Raw genomic sequence first — 17682 nt, forward strand, 5'->3', positions numbered from 1 at the left:
ATCTTCAAGAATACATCCCTCCAACAGAGATCCTTCCTGTGAGAACTCACCTTTCTATATGAAGCAGCTGCTCTTGCCTTTCCATCCACCCAGCAGCCCAGTCACCCCACCCTCTAAAGATAATACCTGGAATAAGAAAAAGGAAATGAACAACTACTAGGTTGCTGGAAAACCTAGCCCGATAAAATCCAGCTCCTGGTTCTGCACCATTTGCTTCATTCTGTGGGTTTGGGCTCTCAGATATTGAGAAATTATTGCTTTCTGCAGGCGTTGACTCTGTTGAAGTTTGAAATGATACCCAGTCGCTAACGTTTGTCCGTGACATGTGTAATGCACCAGTTCGGGACTATGAAGTTTATCGGAAATTGCCTGTGCTTCAAACAAGCGTCCTCCACGACGAAGAGAGTAGTGCCGAGCTGAACGAGGGGACTGTTATGTTGATTCAATATTTGGAAGCATGGCCGACACAGACTGAATGGCTTCGTTCACTTCTTCTGCTGCCATTGCTAAAACTAGATAAGTTCTCTTTATGTTCGCTGATTGGCTGGCAGAAATTCTACCGGAGAAATCCAAGTGAATGGTACAGACTGGGCTGTGAAGCGAGAATGGAATCGAGTGAAATTGCATATATGCATATACTTTGAGCAGAGATGAATCTCAACAAATTACAAAGCACAATTAAGTACAAATAAGTACAATTAGCTCTATATGTAAACTACAGATGAAAAATTAAAGATGCTGTGGAAAATGGAAAATGATTTGTTTCAATTCCATTGCACTTTTGTATTAACATCCACAAGGAAACCTTTGTAAATGTCTTTTTTTTTATCAGTGTCTTTCAGCCTCGTGCCTTGTCATTTTGGGGCTCTTCATTTCCTCTTCACTTTGGTGTTTGCAGTCTTTTCACAGGAAGTTATGGTCTGCCCTGCCCCTGCTGCACATCTCTGTTTTGTTTTCTTGCAAGCAGAGTGTGAGCAGCGGCTTACCCTTATCTGATAAATGCCTCCGCTCTTCTTCTTGTTTGAGAAAAAGCTGCCGTTCATCTTCTCCTCTGCTTTGCTGCAGCTGATCCATCTGTCACTCAACTGCAGCCGGGTGCCACCATGAGCTTTCGGAAACTTAGTGAGTATCATCCGTGCGTGTGTGAACCTGTTGTTAATATTTGTGGCTATTTTTACATATGTTGCTCCATCATCCAGTTTTGCAATGTCTTAGTTATGAGGCATACCAAAAGTGTTTCATTTTAAAAAGCATATCAACTATGTAGAGCTTCAAACTCACACTGGTGTGGAAAAAACTAATGGTGGCTAAAGACTGACAAAAAAATTCCCTTAGTGAAACCTGCTATGACTCAGGAGGAGTCAAGTATTCACAGAATAATGCAAATACAACGTTTCCTTCATTCTTCAAATGAAGAATGAAAGAAACTTTGGATTTTAAAGTTTTTAAAGATTCTAAAGATGAAAGATTTTCTTTAATTGAACTCATCAGACAAACTAATCAACCCTGCTCTTTGAAATTAATTATAGTGATTCAACAAGCCCTGACACACAATACCATTTATAAATTTAATAGCACAACAAAAAATTTAATCTTTATGACACTTAAATCCAATTGGCATAATAATTTGGAACACAGTGTACATTATATTGATCTTTGGGCTGCACAGTTGTAGGTAGCACTGTTGCCTTGCAGTGAGAAGGTTCTGGGTTTGAATTCTGGCTTGTGGTCCTTCAGCATGGAGTTTGCATATTTTTTCTGTGTGGGTTTCCTCTGGCTACTCGGGCTTCCTTCCAAAAGCATTACTGTTGGGCTAACAGGTCTTTCTAAAGGCGTTCTTAGGTGTAGGGGCGTGCATGTGTGTGTGCGGGTGTTGACACGGATTAACTTTATGGACTTAAAATGCAACTATACGTGGTCCATTCTCATCGTCAGTGCCAATCATATTGTCATCCTCCTCACTGTATGACTCTCAGTAAACACAAATGACTTGTTGACTATTTTTATACGATGTGCTGCTGCTAGATTCTAAACTCTCAAAGAGCAGAAAAGTAACAAAAAACAAATTTAAGCACCGGTAACCCCAAGTAATGTTGTTGCCGACCAACATGGCATATTTCAAGGGTAACTTCTTCCAGTCTGGCCTTGTGGGAGCTGTGTGTTAAAAGTGGTAATAATGAAACAATTTTGTAATTTAGAAATAATTGGAAATTGTCAAATAAGATAAAAAAATGTATCTGGACTGGACATGCAGATAAACAATATTAAACTTGTTACATGAGTTTTGTCCCTAGATTTAGATCTTAACCCCCAAAAGAATAGATATTACAGTTTTTAGGTTTTGAAATCTGCACCTCGAAGGATTCGTAGGTTTGCCGTTTCCTTTACGTAAATGAACAACAAACATAATATTTGAATTCACAATGTCTACATACAGTAAATTGTTAAATGCAGAGATGGCTCATTTGTTGCAAATTTGGCATTTTAAAATGAATAATTTTAGTTTATAAATTACAGCAAACTGCTTTGTCCCTTGCAGGGTTATTATTTTCAGAATCCTTTACACAGTTTATTGAGATGCAAAGTTTGATGGCCACATTGTGGGCAATCTTGGGTGGGTCTGTTCCACTTCTCTTTCATTGTCGCTTCTGCTTTTCAGTTATTTTAGGAGATGCTGTACAATGTTAAATTATTTAAATACTGAGTAGTTTCCTATAAATGAAATGAATTATGTAAAAAAAAAAAAGTTAAAAAAAGGGAATCTCCAAAGTATCATTTTGAATTGATATAATTTCTGTAATATTCAAAATATTGCAGAGCTGTCAGACCCATCTCACCAATGCATGCTCTCAAACTGTTCCCATTTAAGGTTTCAAATGGTTTGGCAGCCTAACCAACATCTCTTTTCGTCGCTCCACTGACAAATCGGACTCAAAGGCCTCCAAGTCAAAGACTGGAGATGATGGTGAATGTGCTGCCTCAGCTAAGTTGAGCACAGTTGTTGAGACAACACTGGACGATCTGGGGGCAATGCGTCCTCGCACCGCCAGCTACGTCCGCTCCAGTGAGGACTACACACACGTGGGCACGCTGCCTCGGCTGCTGATGAGAAAGAGGGACAAAAGCAGCAAAGGTGAGCAGGAGTGATGTCCAACAAATTATTGCAAATGATTTTTTTACTGACATTTTCTGAAACAGAGAGGTTCCAATAACCCATCTCGCTACAGCAGTCTCCAGCAGCAGTAAAAAGACTAAAGAGAAGAGCAGCATCAACAGAAGTCAAAGCCAGAGACCAGCAGGAGACAAGAAAGAGGTTTCACAGACACTTATAGCTCCCTTGTCCAAGACATCTGAGGTTAAAGCAGAAGTCGCTGCTGACACCGGGTTGAAAGAAGTCCCTTCAGCTGAGGGTGGAGAAAATGTCCCAGATGTTACTTCAACTGTTTCCAAGACGCAGTCTGAACCTGTAGAAGATCCCACAGTCAACCAAATCATCCATTCTGGAAACAATACCGCCAGTGAGGAAGTGCTACCACCTGGTGGTTCAGATGTAGTACATCAGTTGGAGGAGAAGAAAGTGTTGAACCCTGAAGAGACTCCTGTTAGTCAAGAAAGAGAAGGAACTATAGAAAGTGATGGATTAGAGCTAAAGGAGGATGAACAGAAAGCAGAGATGGATGAAGGAAACGACATTTACTGGTGAGTTTCTGTCTTCTAGTTTTCTTTGATTGTGCAAAAAACATTTGTGTACAATTATGATTATTATTGAATCATGTTTCCTTTTATTCATGTTTTTAGTTTGATGAGAACAATGTTTTTTTTAATTGACAATTGACACTGACATAAATTTGTTTTTAAAGTATTACTGATAAAACTTTAAAAATTGTGTAGGTTTGTGTTATTAAAGCTACAGTTTAATCAGTAATACTTTTAGAACAAATTTATGCCAGATCATGATTTCTTGGTTAATGTCAAATTGTCACAACAAAGACATTTTGAATAATGTCAACTTTGTATTAAAAATGTCATGATTTACCAAATGACACTTTATGACAGCAGTCATATTTTCATAAAGACTTACTCATGATCGTGACAGGTGTTATGTCATGTTTATGACGGTGTCATGACAGTCTTATTCACAACCCATCAAATAAACGGACCACTCTGTCTGTCCCTTTTACATAATCTATGGTACAATGAGGGAATGATGCACACAGAATTAAAATATAAATACTTGGTCACATACTGTATACTGTATACGTACACTCCCACTAGTATTTGGCTAAATGTCTTTCAAATAGTTGCATTGGAACAAAAATGGTTATACGGCAGAACTCATTTCAGTGATCCACTAGTTTAGATTTCAGGTTAGCCTGTTAGTTGTCCACTTGCAACACCAATTAAGCCCAAGTTTCAACCATCTTGGATCATAAAATCTACAATAAATTTATACTTACGCGGCAAATCTTCTTTTCAAATTTCAGCTGCATGTGTTTTTTTATCCTTCTACTATAAAGAGAGATCATTTGAAAAGGTATCCTGAAAAGCCCAACGTGAATGATATTCAGTGTTTTGGTGAGCATGTGTCAGATTTTACCAGCACTGGTAAAGAAAGCAGGGTTCTTCAACCCTGTGGTAGGCAGAACTGTCATCTTAGTTTGACTGCTATGCACATACACAAAGCGATACATGTTACACTGCAAGCATAGTCTTCTTTTAAATGATGCGTGTAAAGTGAGAAGATACTTGGATTCATTCCTCTGCTTTTTAAGGCAGCAACCAATATTGATTGCTTTTATTGATCAAATGCGTCTGGAAGGCTGCCGGTCGGCTGCTGGTTGGATGATTTCTCATTTAGCATTGATTTGCTCTTACACACAAAAGATCCTGGGAAATTAGTGTTCTTTGGGCTTATTGTGTATGTTTCTCATGGGGGCAGCTGATTTATTAATAACTTTGGATCTTTGGGAGTTTAAGGGAGAAATTAAACCTCTATATGTGCCCAGGGCACCTTCACCCAGACAGCTTGTATTCCCTGCACCGTCATCCCTGGACATGTGAAAGACAGAACCCGTAGGATCTCCTGCATAAACGCAGAGGGCACATATTAGGTTTCATTAGTGCCATGAGGGCGTGTGCTTGTTTAAAAGCACAGGCTGTATATGTGCTGCCATGTAAAGACTCCCATGTGTGAGCAGAGAGTGTCTGGCTGCCCATTAGTTCAGCTCAGTTACCGTGGGAAATAAAGCTCTGTACATCAGGCTCATTCAACAGCTCTCCCTCCTACAGTATGTCAGCTCAACCCCAAATCACCACTCTGTCTGTCCGTCTCTCCGACTGCCTCTGCTCTGTGTAGCTCTTTGCATCTTTTCCCTTCTCAGCTGCCTGACAGTATCTCTTGCTTCTTTTGGTAGTTGGAAAAAGAAGAAAATAGAAATGGCATGCCGCCAGTGTGTTTCTGTGAAAATCAGCTCATCTGACAAATGTGAGGTTTATTCTTTAGCCTTAAGAAGTTTTTATGTGTTTCACTATTTTAAACTGATATCTGTTTGACATGTGTGGTATGAGATAAAATTGAACAATGGTTCAGCTGTCCCTCCCTGTACCTGGTTTCATTCGGTTTCTTTAACAAAACGCTAAACTTTTATTTGTTCCGTATGTGTACCACAATTTAATTGGTAAAAAACTTTTCACATTACTTGTTTTATAGAGCTCAAAAATGTACGCTGTTCTTCTGACTAATTTAAAATGGTCCCAAATTCTCAGCTCAGGCAAGTATAAGGGAAATCCATGCATATGCAAAACAAAATGGAGTGTAGGTATATATGTATATATAAGAACCATACTTCATTTTCTGTGTGGCTTCAAAGACTGGTTCTTTAGAGCCCCCGTGTTTGAAAAATGTTTGCTGCTAGTCTTTAGTTTCTCTGGTGTCTAGTCACGCTATTTATGTGTTCACTTTATTGCTTTTATATTAAAAACATTTGGCTTCCGCACATGGATATTTTCACACATCCATTTTTAGTCAACGTACCAGAATTTGAATTATTAAAATTATCAAAATGTTTGAAATTACAACAAAATTGTTGTAATTTTTTAGATTTAATCTTTAACTTTTGGAAATGCCGTATGCACAGCAATGACAACTTTAGCAATAATTTTTCTAATTTCTTTCTCACTATAGGTCAATCAACAAGCCAGAAATTCTCTTTAAACTACTTTGTGTGAAATGGACGCAGTTATGCGTCTACATGTCTGTACTCACTGACAATAAGTCTTCTAACTGCCATGACTTAACACAAATGTCTGCCACTATCTAACAAGAGATTATTATTTTAGCTCAATTATTATAGAGAGATGCTGATGTTATCTGCACAAAAACAGAGAAAAAATTTTTTAATTTCTGAAGATAATAGTGGGAACTTTGTAAGGCGGTGTGGAAACTATCACCATCCTCTCTCCCACTGCCATAAATGGACCTTTTGATCTGACCTCTCCCTCTGGTTGTGTGTAACACTGCTTAACTCCTGGCCTTCTGAGACGTATCTCTCAACTGGGACTTGCACCAATTGATCTTAAAACTTGCCTGAGAGTATAATTGCCCCCTGCGCTTGCTCTGGCTCCACATTGCAAAGCTGCGCTGCAGTAACCACAGACGGACTTCCAACGCTTTTTGACACATGATCGGGATCCATCACAAGCTCGTGTTATGTGCTTGCTACCAGACTTGAGAGTCCACACTCAGAAACCCTTGAAGCGCAGCAGGGTTTGTTATGTTTTTTTTTTCATGAGGCTGAGCAGCATCCACATTTTAAGCACTTGAAAGCCTGCAGTAGACATCCATGGGAATACAGACTGTCTCTTTTTTCTTTTTTTTTTAAAAAAGAAGCTTGTATGTCTGTGGTAATGTGCACCTGTTAGACAAGCACATCAAACACAAAAGAAAGAGGGTGAGTATCAAAGCACAGGTATACACAATTTAGATAGCCTTTTTTCCTCTTGTTACATTGCCGAACATCTCCCTTCTTTCATCTCTCTTTTTCTTCTACATATTCACTTCTTTTCATTCTCCTTTTCCAGCCTCATGAAGCCGGCAGATATCCAGGCAGATCAAGTTCAGGTCAGTCTTTAGATGTCTTTCCATTTTTATTCCTCCTAGGTTAAATATTTCTTTGGATGTTGCGTCTACAATTGTCACATAAAACACATTTTAGCTTTCATCTGTCTTTTTTTGGTGTTGGCATCAGTGTTTTGTTGCATTTGCTTTATTTTGCACTGTTCAGCTGGAAACACATCCCCTCCTCGACATTATTAAATTAAAAATTTTATGCAAGTGCTGAGATGTTGGTATCAGCCTTCAATCTGTCCTCTGTTCTGCTCATTTCAGCAAACTCACTCTGGATTTAGTCTAATTTAACCGGCCATTTAGCTAATTGAATTTTTAATGGCAATGTCAGCACTCTACATTTATAAGCAGCGCACGCTTCCTCCAGCAGGTGGCGACATCCTCTCGAGCTGAGAGCTCCATATTTATGAGTCTGTTTTTGACCTTGGACATAGTTAGGTTTAATGCACCACGTACACAAACAAACTCTTCAGGAATAAGATCAAAAGTGGACCCTGAGAGATGAAGGATGAAGCTAAATTAGAAAGGATGGGAGAAGAAAGAGACAGAGAGGAAGTGGGTGCTTGAGGAGCAGTTTTTGTATTGATTACACATCACCGGTGAGGTGATAAAAGCCTTCTCCTGTGACCCTGACCTGTATTCCGTCTTTGTAAGACAAAAGTCTCAGACTCAACAAATTGACTGTAGATAAACATCTTCCCAACTCTTCTCTTCTTCAGGTTACTCTTATTATTTGAGACAAACAACAGTTATAGTTAAAGACCAAATAGAAATTAAAAGAACATTTTTGCACATTTGGACTCAACAGTTGTGCCAAAATTTTCTAAATATGTCGCATATATACTCAAATACTCCTCAAATATTGTTTTAAGCTATACTGATGCTCTTTTACAAGGACCTTACTGTTTTATTTTATGTCTTTTGTGGCAACTCTCTTACACTCCTGTTAGTGTCTTTATCCAGCCTTCTTTTGTCACAGTTCCAGTTGTTGTACATTTTTGAATTGTTGCTCAGACTGCAGATATGGACATTTTAGAGAGCAGCTCTGCTGTTTGTGAGCCTGTGACATGTCAAGATCCACTTAAATAGTAAGCTGTCTAGGCTTTCCCAGTTTGAAGTTTGGAGAAGAGTAATGGACCTCTGTGCCACAGCAAGACATATACTACTAAATATTAACATTGATACATACATGATTCATTTTGAAAAGCTCAAACTGAACAATTACATAATAACATTTTGATTTATTTTTTTATTTTACACTGAATCAAATTATGAGTTGGATTTTTCCACGTTTTTCCAGAATATTCTGTATGCAGTAATATATGAATTTATGTTGACACATTTTCACCAGCGATGTGAGTGGATGTGTTGGGTGGTGCATGTCTCTCACATTAACTCTGACATCTATAATACTGCAGTCAAATTATTCCACCATGTGTGCTCTTTTAAACTTTATAAACTGCATGCATACAAAATAGAAAAGAGCTTTGCACTTCTTTCAACTCTCGCAGACCTAATATTTTATGTTCATTATAAACACCAATCCTGCATGATTTGTCACCCAGATTGTCACCATAGCAGCCTCGCCCACCACCCACCCGCCCACCTCCCTAAAAGCTGCCAGCAATGTCCCCTTCTACTTCCACCTCTCTGAAACATTTATGACAGCTGATGTTTAAATCAGGAGTCGGCCTCAGCGAACCCTGTTATAAAGGGAGAGACCAGCCCAGCGACTCAGTTTTCCACATGTGCTCAGTCACACACATGTATATACACACAAACACTAACAATAAAAATTGGACAACACTGAACAAATATTACATATTGGATAATAAAAAAATAATTAATTCTTGGGTTAAATTAAAAAAAACAAAAAAAAACCCAAAAGTATTCACTGCCTACTTCTCAGTTTTATCACTTAACATTTTTGCCGGGTTTTTATGAGCGGAAGAAACTGGTTCTGCTGGTTTTGTGACTAATTTAAGCAAAGTAAAAAGCATCTTTAAATGCTTTGTGGGTAGTAAACACTTGTGAAGTCACAAGTGTAGTCCTACACTGTGGTACTAATTAGCTCAATCTCAGTGTCTTATTACTTTATGTGACGTTCATGTGAACTGTTTTACAATAACGTGCGTCTATTTTTGCCTGCGACTCAGCCTTGCTTTGTCTCCTGCTTTGTTCAGCGGTTCAGTTTAACAACAACGGGATGGGGCCAAAGAGGGGGAGGTGGAACTGGTTGGTTTATATGAGGTTTATTAACATATGTCTGGGACTCTTGTCGCTGCTCGGGAAAAAATATTGTGTGCACGTTGTGTGTGTGTGCGTGCGTGCGTGGGTGTGCGGGTGCGTGTGGGGGTGTGTGTGAGGGGGTTCAGCTGTGGATCAGTGTGTTGCTGAATGATTGATTATGCGAATGGTTTTAAATTTCAAAGATCTGTATGCGTCTGAGAGGTGCTCAATTAAATCAAAGCAGCACCCTTTGGGGAGATTGCATGTATTATGTGTGCTCCTGCTACTGTAGACTGAATCAGTGCGGCACCTGTTTTAAAAGAAATGAACATTTTTAGAAAGGTCTGGATATCTTTGATATCAGTTACAGTTATTTTGGTGGGCATCTTAACTATACATCTCTATGCTGTGTGAATTTTCATTATTTATTAGATTTATGTCAGCAAAGGTGATAAAAATATAATAGCCCTCTATTAATCAGGAAATCTTGTGTGTGCTACTCTCTCCTGTAACGCGAACAACTTTTTTAAGCTCTACCTCATCTATGGAGAATGCTTCTCCATTTAAGAGTCAGATTACCGCTGGCGATTTGATGAGCTCTTTTAAATTTACAGTTCTTCTCCAGCAAAGCTCAGCAGATACAGGCTCATTGACCTCAATTATCTCCATGTCAAATCCAGACCCACGTAGGCACCCGACTATATAACTTCGGTGACATGAACAGCAAGATTTAAAGACAGGAAACACGGTCAGCAATTTTAAAAATTCATTTTGACTGTCACAACTTGGTGATGTGGTTGTTGCAAGTATAGGCTGTAATGTCCAGAAAGTTTTGGAGTGATTTTTTTCCTTTGTTAAAGGAAAGTTTATTTTTATGCAATGGTATAATGAGATCCCATTTTAAGCATTGCATTCTGTGATTACAATGTCTTTCCTTTAATTTTCTTTTAATATCTTTGAACTATTTTGTGCCTGCCTGGTGCTACACCAATAAACTTGCCTTATTACCTAACTTATAAGGTTTTATAACTAACGACATAACCCAGTGTCAGGCATGTATGAACACCTTGTAAAAATTACCACACTGCCAAAGTCCTACTTTTTAAAAGTCTCAGCTAGGCCTCAAATTCATACTCCCCTCCTTTCGCATATTTTGTCCACCTCTTCAAGGTCAGCATGCCACAAATCAGCACACAAAGCCAGGAATGATGCCACATTCATCTCTCTTATATGCTGCTTTATTCACACTAAAAATGTGCCTCGTTGCCACAGCAACATATCGGTTAAAGGTTTAGACATTTTAATGTGATTATAGCAAGACAGCTGAATTTAAATTGCACAATTTTATGCCTAAATCATGTTTTTTTTTTAAATATCTGTGGAGACAAAGTGTTTGAGTTTCCTCTGTGTTGCAGCAGCCTGGTGTTACGAACAGGCTTTGACACACATATCTGAGGTTTAATGCGGATTAACCAGAAGGTGGTTAAGGTCCACCCTGATGATGATCAGATACACCAATCACAGAGAGGCACATACACACAGATCATTAACTGCACCCTTTTAACCCCCCCACAGCCTGCATGGCCTTTGTTTTTAGGGCATGAACACACACATTGACACAGTTACAGATGTGTTTGCACATATAATCTCTATCCCGCGGTCTATCTAGCTCTCTTTTTTTTCTCACACACACATTTTTCCACTCTTCCCACTCACACCTTTTCTATCACGTGCCAATCTCCCACACATCCAGACACACTCTTTCAGTAGTAAGACGCTCACAGGCACAAGCAGGGATTCTCCATTGTCCTCCCTATCAGCCTGCGGGATGAGGCTTACTAATTAATATTTAACTGAAGCCCGCCTCCAAGCAGGGGGAGAGATGAAGAGATAGACTGGAATGAGAGGGAGGTGGAGGGATGGCCACGGAGGAGAGCAGGAGGGCGGAGGAGAAGAGTGTGGAGAGGGATCAGAGTGGAGAAGAGGCTGGAAGGAGGAGGTTAGGCTATTGATCAGAGGGATAAGAAGGTGAGAGATGAGAGCAGGAAGGCTGTGATAAGACTGACTGGAGAAACACTGGATTTGACGGAGAAAGAGAGAAAGTCATGGTGCAAAAGAGACAGGACAACCTCAATGAATGTATGACAGGATAAACTCTCGGAAAAATGAATTTTGGGTAAATTATAGTAAGGTACATGAGGGTTTTAATAAATTTTGCACACCAGCAGAACTCAAAATTTACATCCTCTCAGCTGTGTCTGAAAACTAGCATATCCACCAGAAATCTTATTGCACTCTTGGATTATTATACATTTTTAAATATTTTTTCTAAAGAAAAGTTTACTCAGTCTTGCTTTGCTTAATGCCGCATCTCCCCCGTCACAGCAGCTGTGTCATTGTGATTCATCTGAGGATGCGAAATGACACACGTAAACAAGTGTAAGGCTTGACAAACCATTTCACTTTGAAACAATGACAAGTTGTGCTCTTTCTGAGCAGGAACCTTTCACTGGTGCAAATCTGAAGAAGTTGAGGAAGCTGGAGTTATTGGCAGAATATAAAGTATTCACACACTTCTGAATCCCAGAATGTGGTGGCTCTGTTCACAACTGGGAGACAATGTAGGGTGATCACTTTTTCCCTCCTCTTCTTAACTCTGTTAGTGATTATGTTAAGGATAGCATTTTTTACAGCCTACAATTACTCACAATGGATTTGTTGATATTAAATAATGTGAACAATCTAATGCAGTTTTCAAAGTCACCAGATTTTAAAATTATAGAGCCTGGTGTCACTCATAAAGAAAAACATCAAATGAGAAAAAAAACAGAAGTCCATTCTTCTTTGGAGTTAGGGAGGTTTGCACAATAATGAATCCAATTAGCTTTTCTTTCATATTATCTACAATATGTGTGTATTTTCATCTGCAAAGGTTGATTCAGTAAGGTGAACTGAACACAGTTACAATATAAACTTTAATGCAATGCAGGTCTGAGATTTCATCCCAATTTCCACAACAGATCTTCAGGTTTTGCTGTAGTTGATGTGTTCCCTTAGGTTCAAACCACACCTCGGTTACATCTCTAATTACTCAGCAAACAAATCCTCAGCCGGCCCACCCGCGCCGTGCTTTTCCACCTCACTCTTCACTCCTTCTATCCTCATGCCAACCTTTTTTCATTCTCAACCCCTGCGCCCGTTTTATAAACTCCATCCAGCTATTTCCTTCTTTATGATACTTCCATACTTTTTTTTTCATACATGTCACTTTATTTTTAACCACTTTTTATCCAATCACCAATTTTTTACAATCCCTTTGTCCCACTCATCCTCCTCATTCTTTTGTTCCAACCTTATTTTATTCCCATTTAATCCCGCTTGTTCTCCTAATTTTACCTTTTTTCAACCATCCCATTCTCACTATCCATTTTTAAAACCCGTCCTCAATCCACCCATCATTCTCACGCCCGCTTGTACTGGGTTTAATAGCATATGAATAATAGCATAACTGGCTTCTGCCTTTTATTTTGCTTTTTACAGATAGCAATAAACCTCTCTGATTACAAGACAACTTTTTAATGCTTTCTGAGACATTTGGTGCACAGACAAGCAACCAGTATGTGTGGGTGTAGCGCACCACAGCTACCATAATATACTCATGGCTGTGTCATAAAAAGGTTTTGTCGTGGTATTATCGAGCAAGAGCAAGAGGAGCGCAGGGCTCTGAGAGATTATTTGCGTCCCCCACTGTGTAATCTGTCTAATCCACTGCTGGATGATTTGAGATTACATTAAGAGGAGACGGTGTGGTTAATGAATCCATCCTGTGTTTTGTTGCTCTGTATTTGTGACCTTTGGTTTTTATTCCTTTTGGCCCACTAGCATAGATTCAACAAGCAGCTTAGAGTGGGGTCAGAGTATACGTGCTGGTCCAGGGAAAGGATCTTTCTTTTCTCCTTAACTCCATCTCTCTCCTTCATTCTGCATTGCTGCAGTGACGCAGGCCCAATTAAGTACAGTGTCAGAATTTTGGATGCTGTCAGGGTTCCCTGGCTGGTATTTCCAGGGTGAAGCGTCCTCAACAAAGTCACTCAGGAGGCCTCCGGAGACAGGGCCTCACCCCACCTGACATCTCCCTGCTGCTGTGTGTGTTTCTGTGTGAAATTGGCCAGTGAAAAATCACACCCTGTTATGCTTGAAACACCTGCCTCTGCTTTCCAGCTCATAATGAGCTGTCTAGCTGCAGCCGGCATGGCCTTTTAGAGACACATCATTATATTCAGCTACGCACAGGCACACACAGGTAGCGTTTATGATACAACCAAACTGTCTGCTTATGTGTGTCTGGTAAAATGTAGAAGGGAACCTAAAGAGATAGTTCTGGATTTTTGAAGTAGAAAAAGGCTACGGATGCTTTTTATGTTCCTCACTGGTGGCGCCTTTACCTCCATCTCACCTGTACAATAAAGCTGGCTTTCGTTCAAAAACTTTAAACTGTCCCTTTAATGCTGTTTAGCAGAGTCTGTGTCACTTTACTTGTTATGGAAATCCATTTGTTTCGCTATTTCATCATTTTAAGTGGATAAAATTTACCTTTATAAAATCAAGTGTTGGCCTAAATGTGTAAAACTAAACCTTTTGCAATGTAAATGATCACTGTATCTTATTGCCAATGTATTTAAAAATATGAGTTTTATTTCTCAAGGAAAATATCCCACAGACTTGATTAAAATGCTTTAGAATAACTTTAAGGATCTATCAAGTTGTTCTTTCAGTATAGTGTTTACTAAAACCAACAAATCACAGTGAAGCTGACAACATGTGCTAATCGTAGTTTTGTATTCCCTCCATCTCCTGTCTCCTTATGTCAACTTTTCACAGTAGTGACATGGATTTAAAATAACATTTATTTTTAGTCTGCTTTAAAAACTATGTAGATAAAATTCTGATTTGAAGTATAATTTATTTTAGCCTGCTGTGTTTTTATTGTATTTGGAAACTGGCTAAAGCTAATTGACCCTAATTGACCCTTTCTGGCCAAATGGTAATGTGTCCACAATATTTTATTGAATAAGACAGAAAATGGTGAGCTTTAACTATTTACAATTTTTTTTTAGTCTGCAACTTTTAAGCATACTACATTAACAATATTAGATATTTCAATAATGAAATTCCTGAGATTCTAGCCTGGATTTGGGTTTTAAAGTGTGCCTACGCCAGATTATCAATGCTCAGCGTCTGTCCAACCTTTACAAACTTTCTGATCCAAATCGTTTTACTGCAAAGAGGTGTAACTGTGAAAGACTGAATAAAAATTGCAATCACAAACTTCTATAGGATTTTTCTCTCTGACTTCAACGTCACAATTACAAGGCACAAATACGTTTGCGTCAAACCTGCATAGGAACCCCTGCAAGAAATTACCTTGAAACTTGCATCATTGACTCAACCCCAGTTGTCTACTTGTATCCTTAACTTCTAGTGTCAAACCTGAGGACGTCCTGAGACATCAGTGATCCAGAAAAACTTTGCTTTTCTTTGGTACACTTAAACAAAATTAAGTTTTTTGTAGTCCCCTCCAACCCCCCTCCGCTCTGGCTGTTGTATATTTGTATATTTCTTCAAAAGGAAGTACACCTCTACACCTCTGGCTATGCGATGTGAAGGTGTGACCATGAATGTAGCACAATGCAGGCTGCACATGTCCTCCGTTCCTCTCAATCTTCTTCATTCATCATCACATCTTTTAATTTTCTCCCTCTCCTCCAATCTTTTTCTCACATTCTCTCCCTCCCTACCCTTTTTATACCCTTGCCGCTTGTCAGCATTGTCTCAGCCGCTCTGGGAGCTGAAGGGAAGAGGGGTTGGTGTGGTGGGGTGGGGGTGGGGGGTCATTGTAGGGGTGGGTGGGGTTTCTGCCCAGCAATTCAACAGCACTCCTCTCAGCTTCAGCCTGTAAGCATTCTCCCCGCTCCCCACCCAGCCCTCATCATACACCACCCTCCCACCATCCCTCTCCCTCTGGTCCACCCTCCCCCCACCCACACCCCTTTCATGGGCAGGCAATGAGGTAATCCCTAGCAGCGGCGTGAAGCAAGTGCAGAGAGAGAGAGAAAGAGAGAGAGAGAGAGAGGAAGGCAAGCAGAAGCGAGTTGAAGCAGAAGCCGGTGCGGGGCAGGAGTGTGCAGGGAGGGATGTCAGCAGCTGCACCATCTCTCGCTCTCATCCTCAGCACTGCTCGTGGGTGAAAGGCTGATGTTGCGAACTGGCAGCCGGAGCTTTTTTAGATGTGTAGCTTGCAGCCTGCGCTTGTTTGCGAGTGGTGGCAGAATGTTGAGGGTCTGTTAGGCAGGCGGAGAGGAGTGGGAGAGGCTTTTAAGCTCTGAGGTTGGTGTTGGTTTGGACTCCAGGAGTAAGAAGAAGGCTAGGTGAGGTAAACCAAGAAAAAAAAAAAAAGCAGAATTAAAGAGATTGGAGTGGGAAGGTGTGAGCCCAACATGACGGAGAGGTGTAGTCTGTGGAGTGCTCTGTCAGCTGCAGCATGCTGCTTCTACAGGGGATCCTTCATGCAGGTGCAGGTGAGTGCTTTTTTTTTTTTTCTTTTTGCGCATGTCACCATCAGACATATGTACACTCTGATTGCACACACACTTTAAGTTGACTTATTTTTAACATATTTGCATGAACATGCATGAGTGTGTGTTTAGGTTGGTCTTCCTGGGCTTACTCCTGGCTGCCTCTGCTGTCCTGGCAGCCGGTAATGTCAGCCTGCCTTGTAGTTGGCAGACTGATGATATCATACACTCTGCACAGCACACGGGTGTCAGATGGACTGTGTGAAAACTCTGTGTGGACAGAGTTGGAGAGGGGTGCTGAGGGAGGAGAGGGCTTTTTTTTAAGGGGGAGTTTTGAGCTTGTATGAGGGAGGGAAAGGAGTACAGGAATGAGTATTTATTGTAGGAGAGTTAAAGAATGTGTCCGAAGGGCACAGTAGAGAGTGTATGGTATCATCTTCTACTTTGGTCTAAATATGGCTTGAAGCTTGAAACCAAATATCTGACCTTATTCTAAGAGAAAATGACACCCTCGGCTTGTTTTGTCTGCGTTTTTGTGTTTGTATCAAAAATATTCTCTGTCTTCCTCATCATTTCTTACTTTTCTGAACAAAAAAGATTATAGAAAGCTCTGCAGAGCAAATAATTAATTCTGATGTTGGGTTTTGACATGTTCCACCTTGTTTAAGAACATTTTGTCACTGTCTTTGTCTGGGTTTTCTGCCTCTTGTTTCAACTTTTTTTTCCCTTTTTCTTTTTTGACACGTCTGCTTTTATTTAGAAACTCAAACTATTGAACTTATTTTAATTAAATCTGTCATGGTGTTCCTCTGTAGGGGTGCTTGCGGTAGAGCTATGTGTGTGTGAGGCAGGATTTAATTACAAGTCACTGAATAGTTAAGAGTTAAGTGGGAGCGTTTCTGGGATAGGAAAATAAATTGCTTTAATTCACTCTAACTTGGTTGTGTTTATAAATAGTGTGATGCTGTCTAAAGACTAATATTTACTCGGCTTTTCATTCTAATTAAATAGGCCTGTCGGGCACAATGCAGGGAACCATATAACCCAAACACTTTCTACACGGAGAAGCTTTAACTTTGTTGCTTCTATTTAAGTGGTGAAATAGGAGTAGACAGTCTTTATTTCTTATTGACAGTCAAAGTGGATGAATCGTATCTCTGTTAGATTTCTTCCACTATAACCCAAACCCATATAGTCGCACTGAGATCAAATCAATGTCCAATTCAGTCCAAATTATAACACAATGCAGTTAAAGTTATTACTATTCAACTTTGATATGTGAGGAGGCCCAGCCAATTAGATTGAGACAATAAGTCTGTTCAAGAAAGAGACACAACTAAACACATAAGCACTGATCCAGGAGCACTTCTATGGTAAAGTGCATCACGGAGTGTATGCATAGCTAATGGCAGCAGTAAATCCCTAAATGATTCAAAGAAAGAAACACAGCCAGACACATGAACACCTGGCCAGGAATACTTTCTGTAAGAAAGAAGAGAGCGCATGTACAGTCGTAAATGACTGCAATTGCTCCATCAATGGCTCTATGCAGGAAAAAGATTTGACAAGCAACATTTTTGATGAACACTCGACCAGGACTACTGAAAGGTAATGTGAATATTAGCTCAATCAATAACCCAGGGCACTGAGCTACAAGTACTTTCTGTGAGAACTAAAAAAAAAAGAGATAAAGATTATTTATTGTAGCTATGTGTTGCTGAGTGATTTTGTACAGGGAAGAAACAACAGTCA

The 17682-nt window shown here is 39.8% G+C and overlaps 1 protein-coding gene across 4 annotated transcripts in view; it reads left to right on the plus strand.

The window, feature by feature from the left end:
- Positions 1 to 948: 948 nt before the first annotated feature.
- sh2d3ca (SH2 domain containing 3Ca) overlaps positions 949 to 17682 on the plus strand; it is a 57329-nt gene continuing 40595 nt past the window's right edge. Inside the window, exons 1-4 of one of the 4 annotated variants that reach the window (XM_028026235.1) lie at positions 949 to 1122; positions 2870 to 3133; positions 3228 to 3699; positions 7081 to 7120. In XM_028026235.1, the coding sequence (XP_027882036.1) occupies positions 1104 to 1122; positions 2870 to 3133; positions 3228 to 3699; positions 7081 to 7120 (795 nt within the window). In that variant the 5' untranslated portion in view covers positions 949 to 1103. Of the gene's footprint in view, positions 1123 to 2869; positions 3134 to 3227; positions 3700 to 7080; positions 7121 to 15483; positions 15934 to 17682 lie in introns of those variants that run through there. The other 3 variants (XM_028026234.1, XM_028026233.1, XM_028026236.1) reach the window with 3 other exon arrangements.

Source organism: Xiphophorus couchianus, chromosome 8 (genome assembly GCF_001444195.1).
Source record: "Xiphophorus couchianus chromosome 8, X_couchianus-1.0, whole genome shotgun sequence".
NCBI lineage: Eukaryota > Metazoa > Chordata > Actinopteri > Cyprinodontiformes > Poeciliidae > Xiphophorus > Xiphophorus couchianus.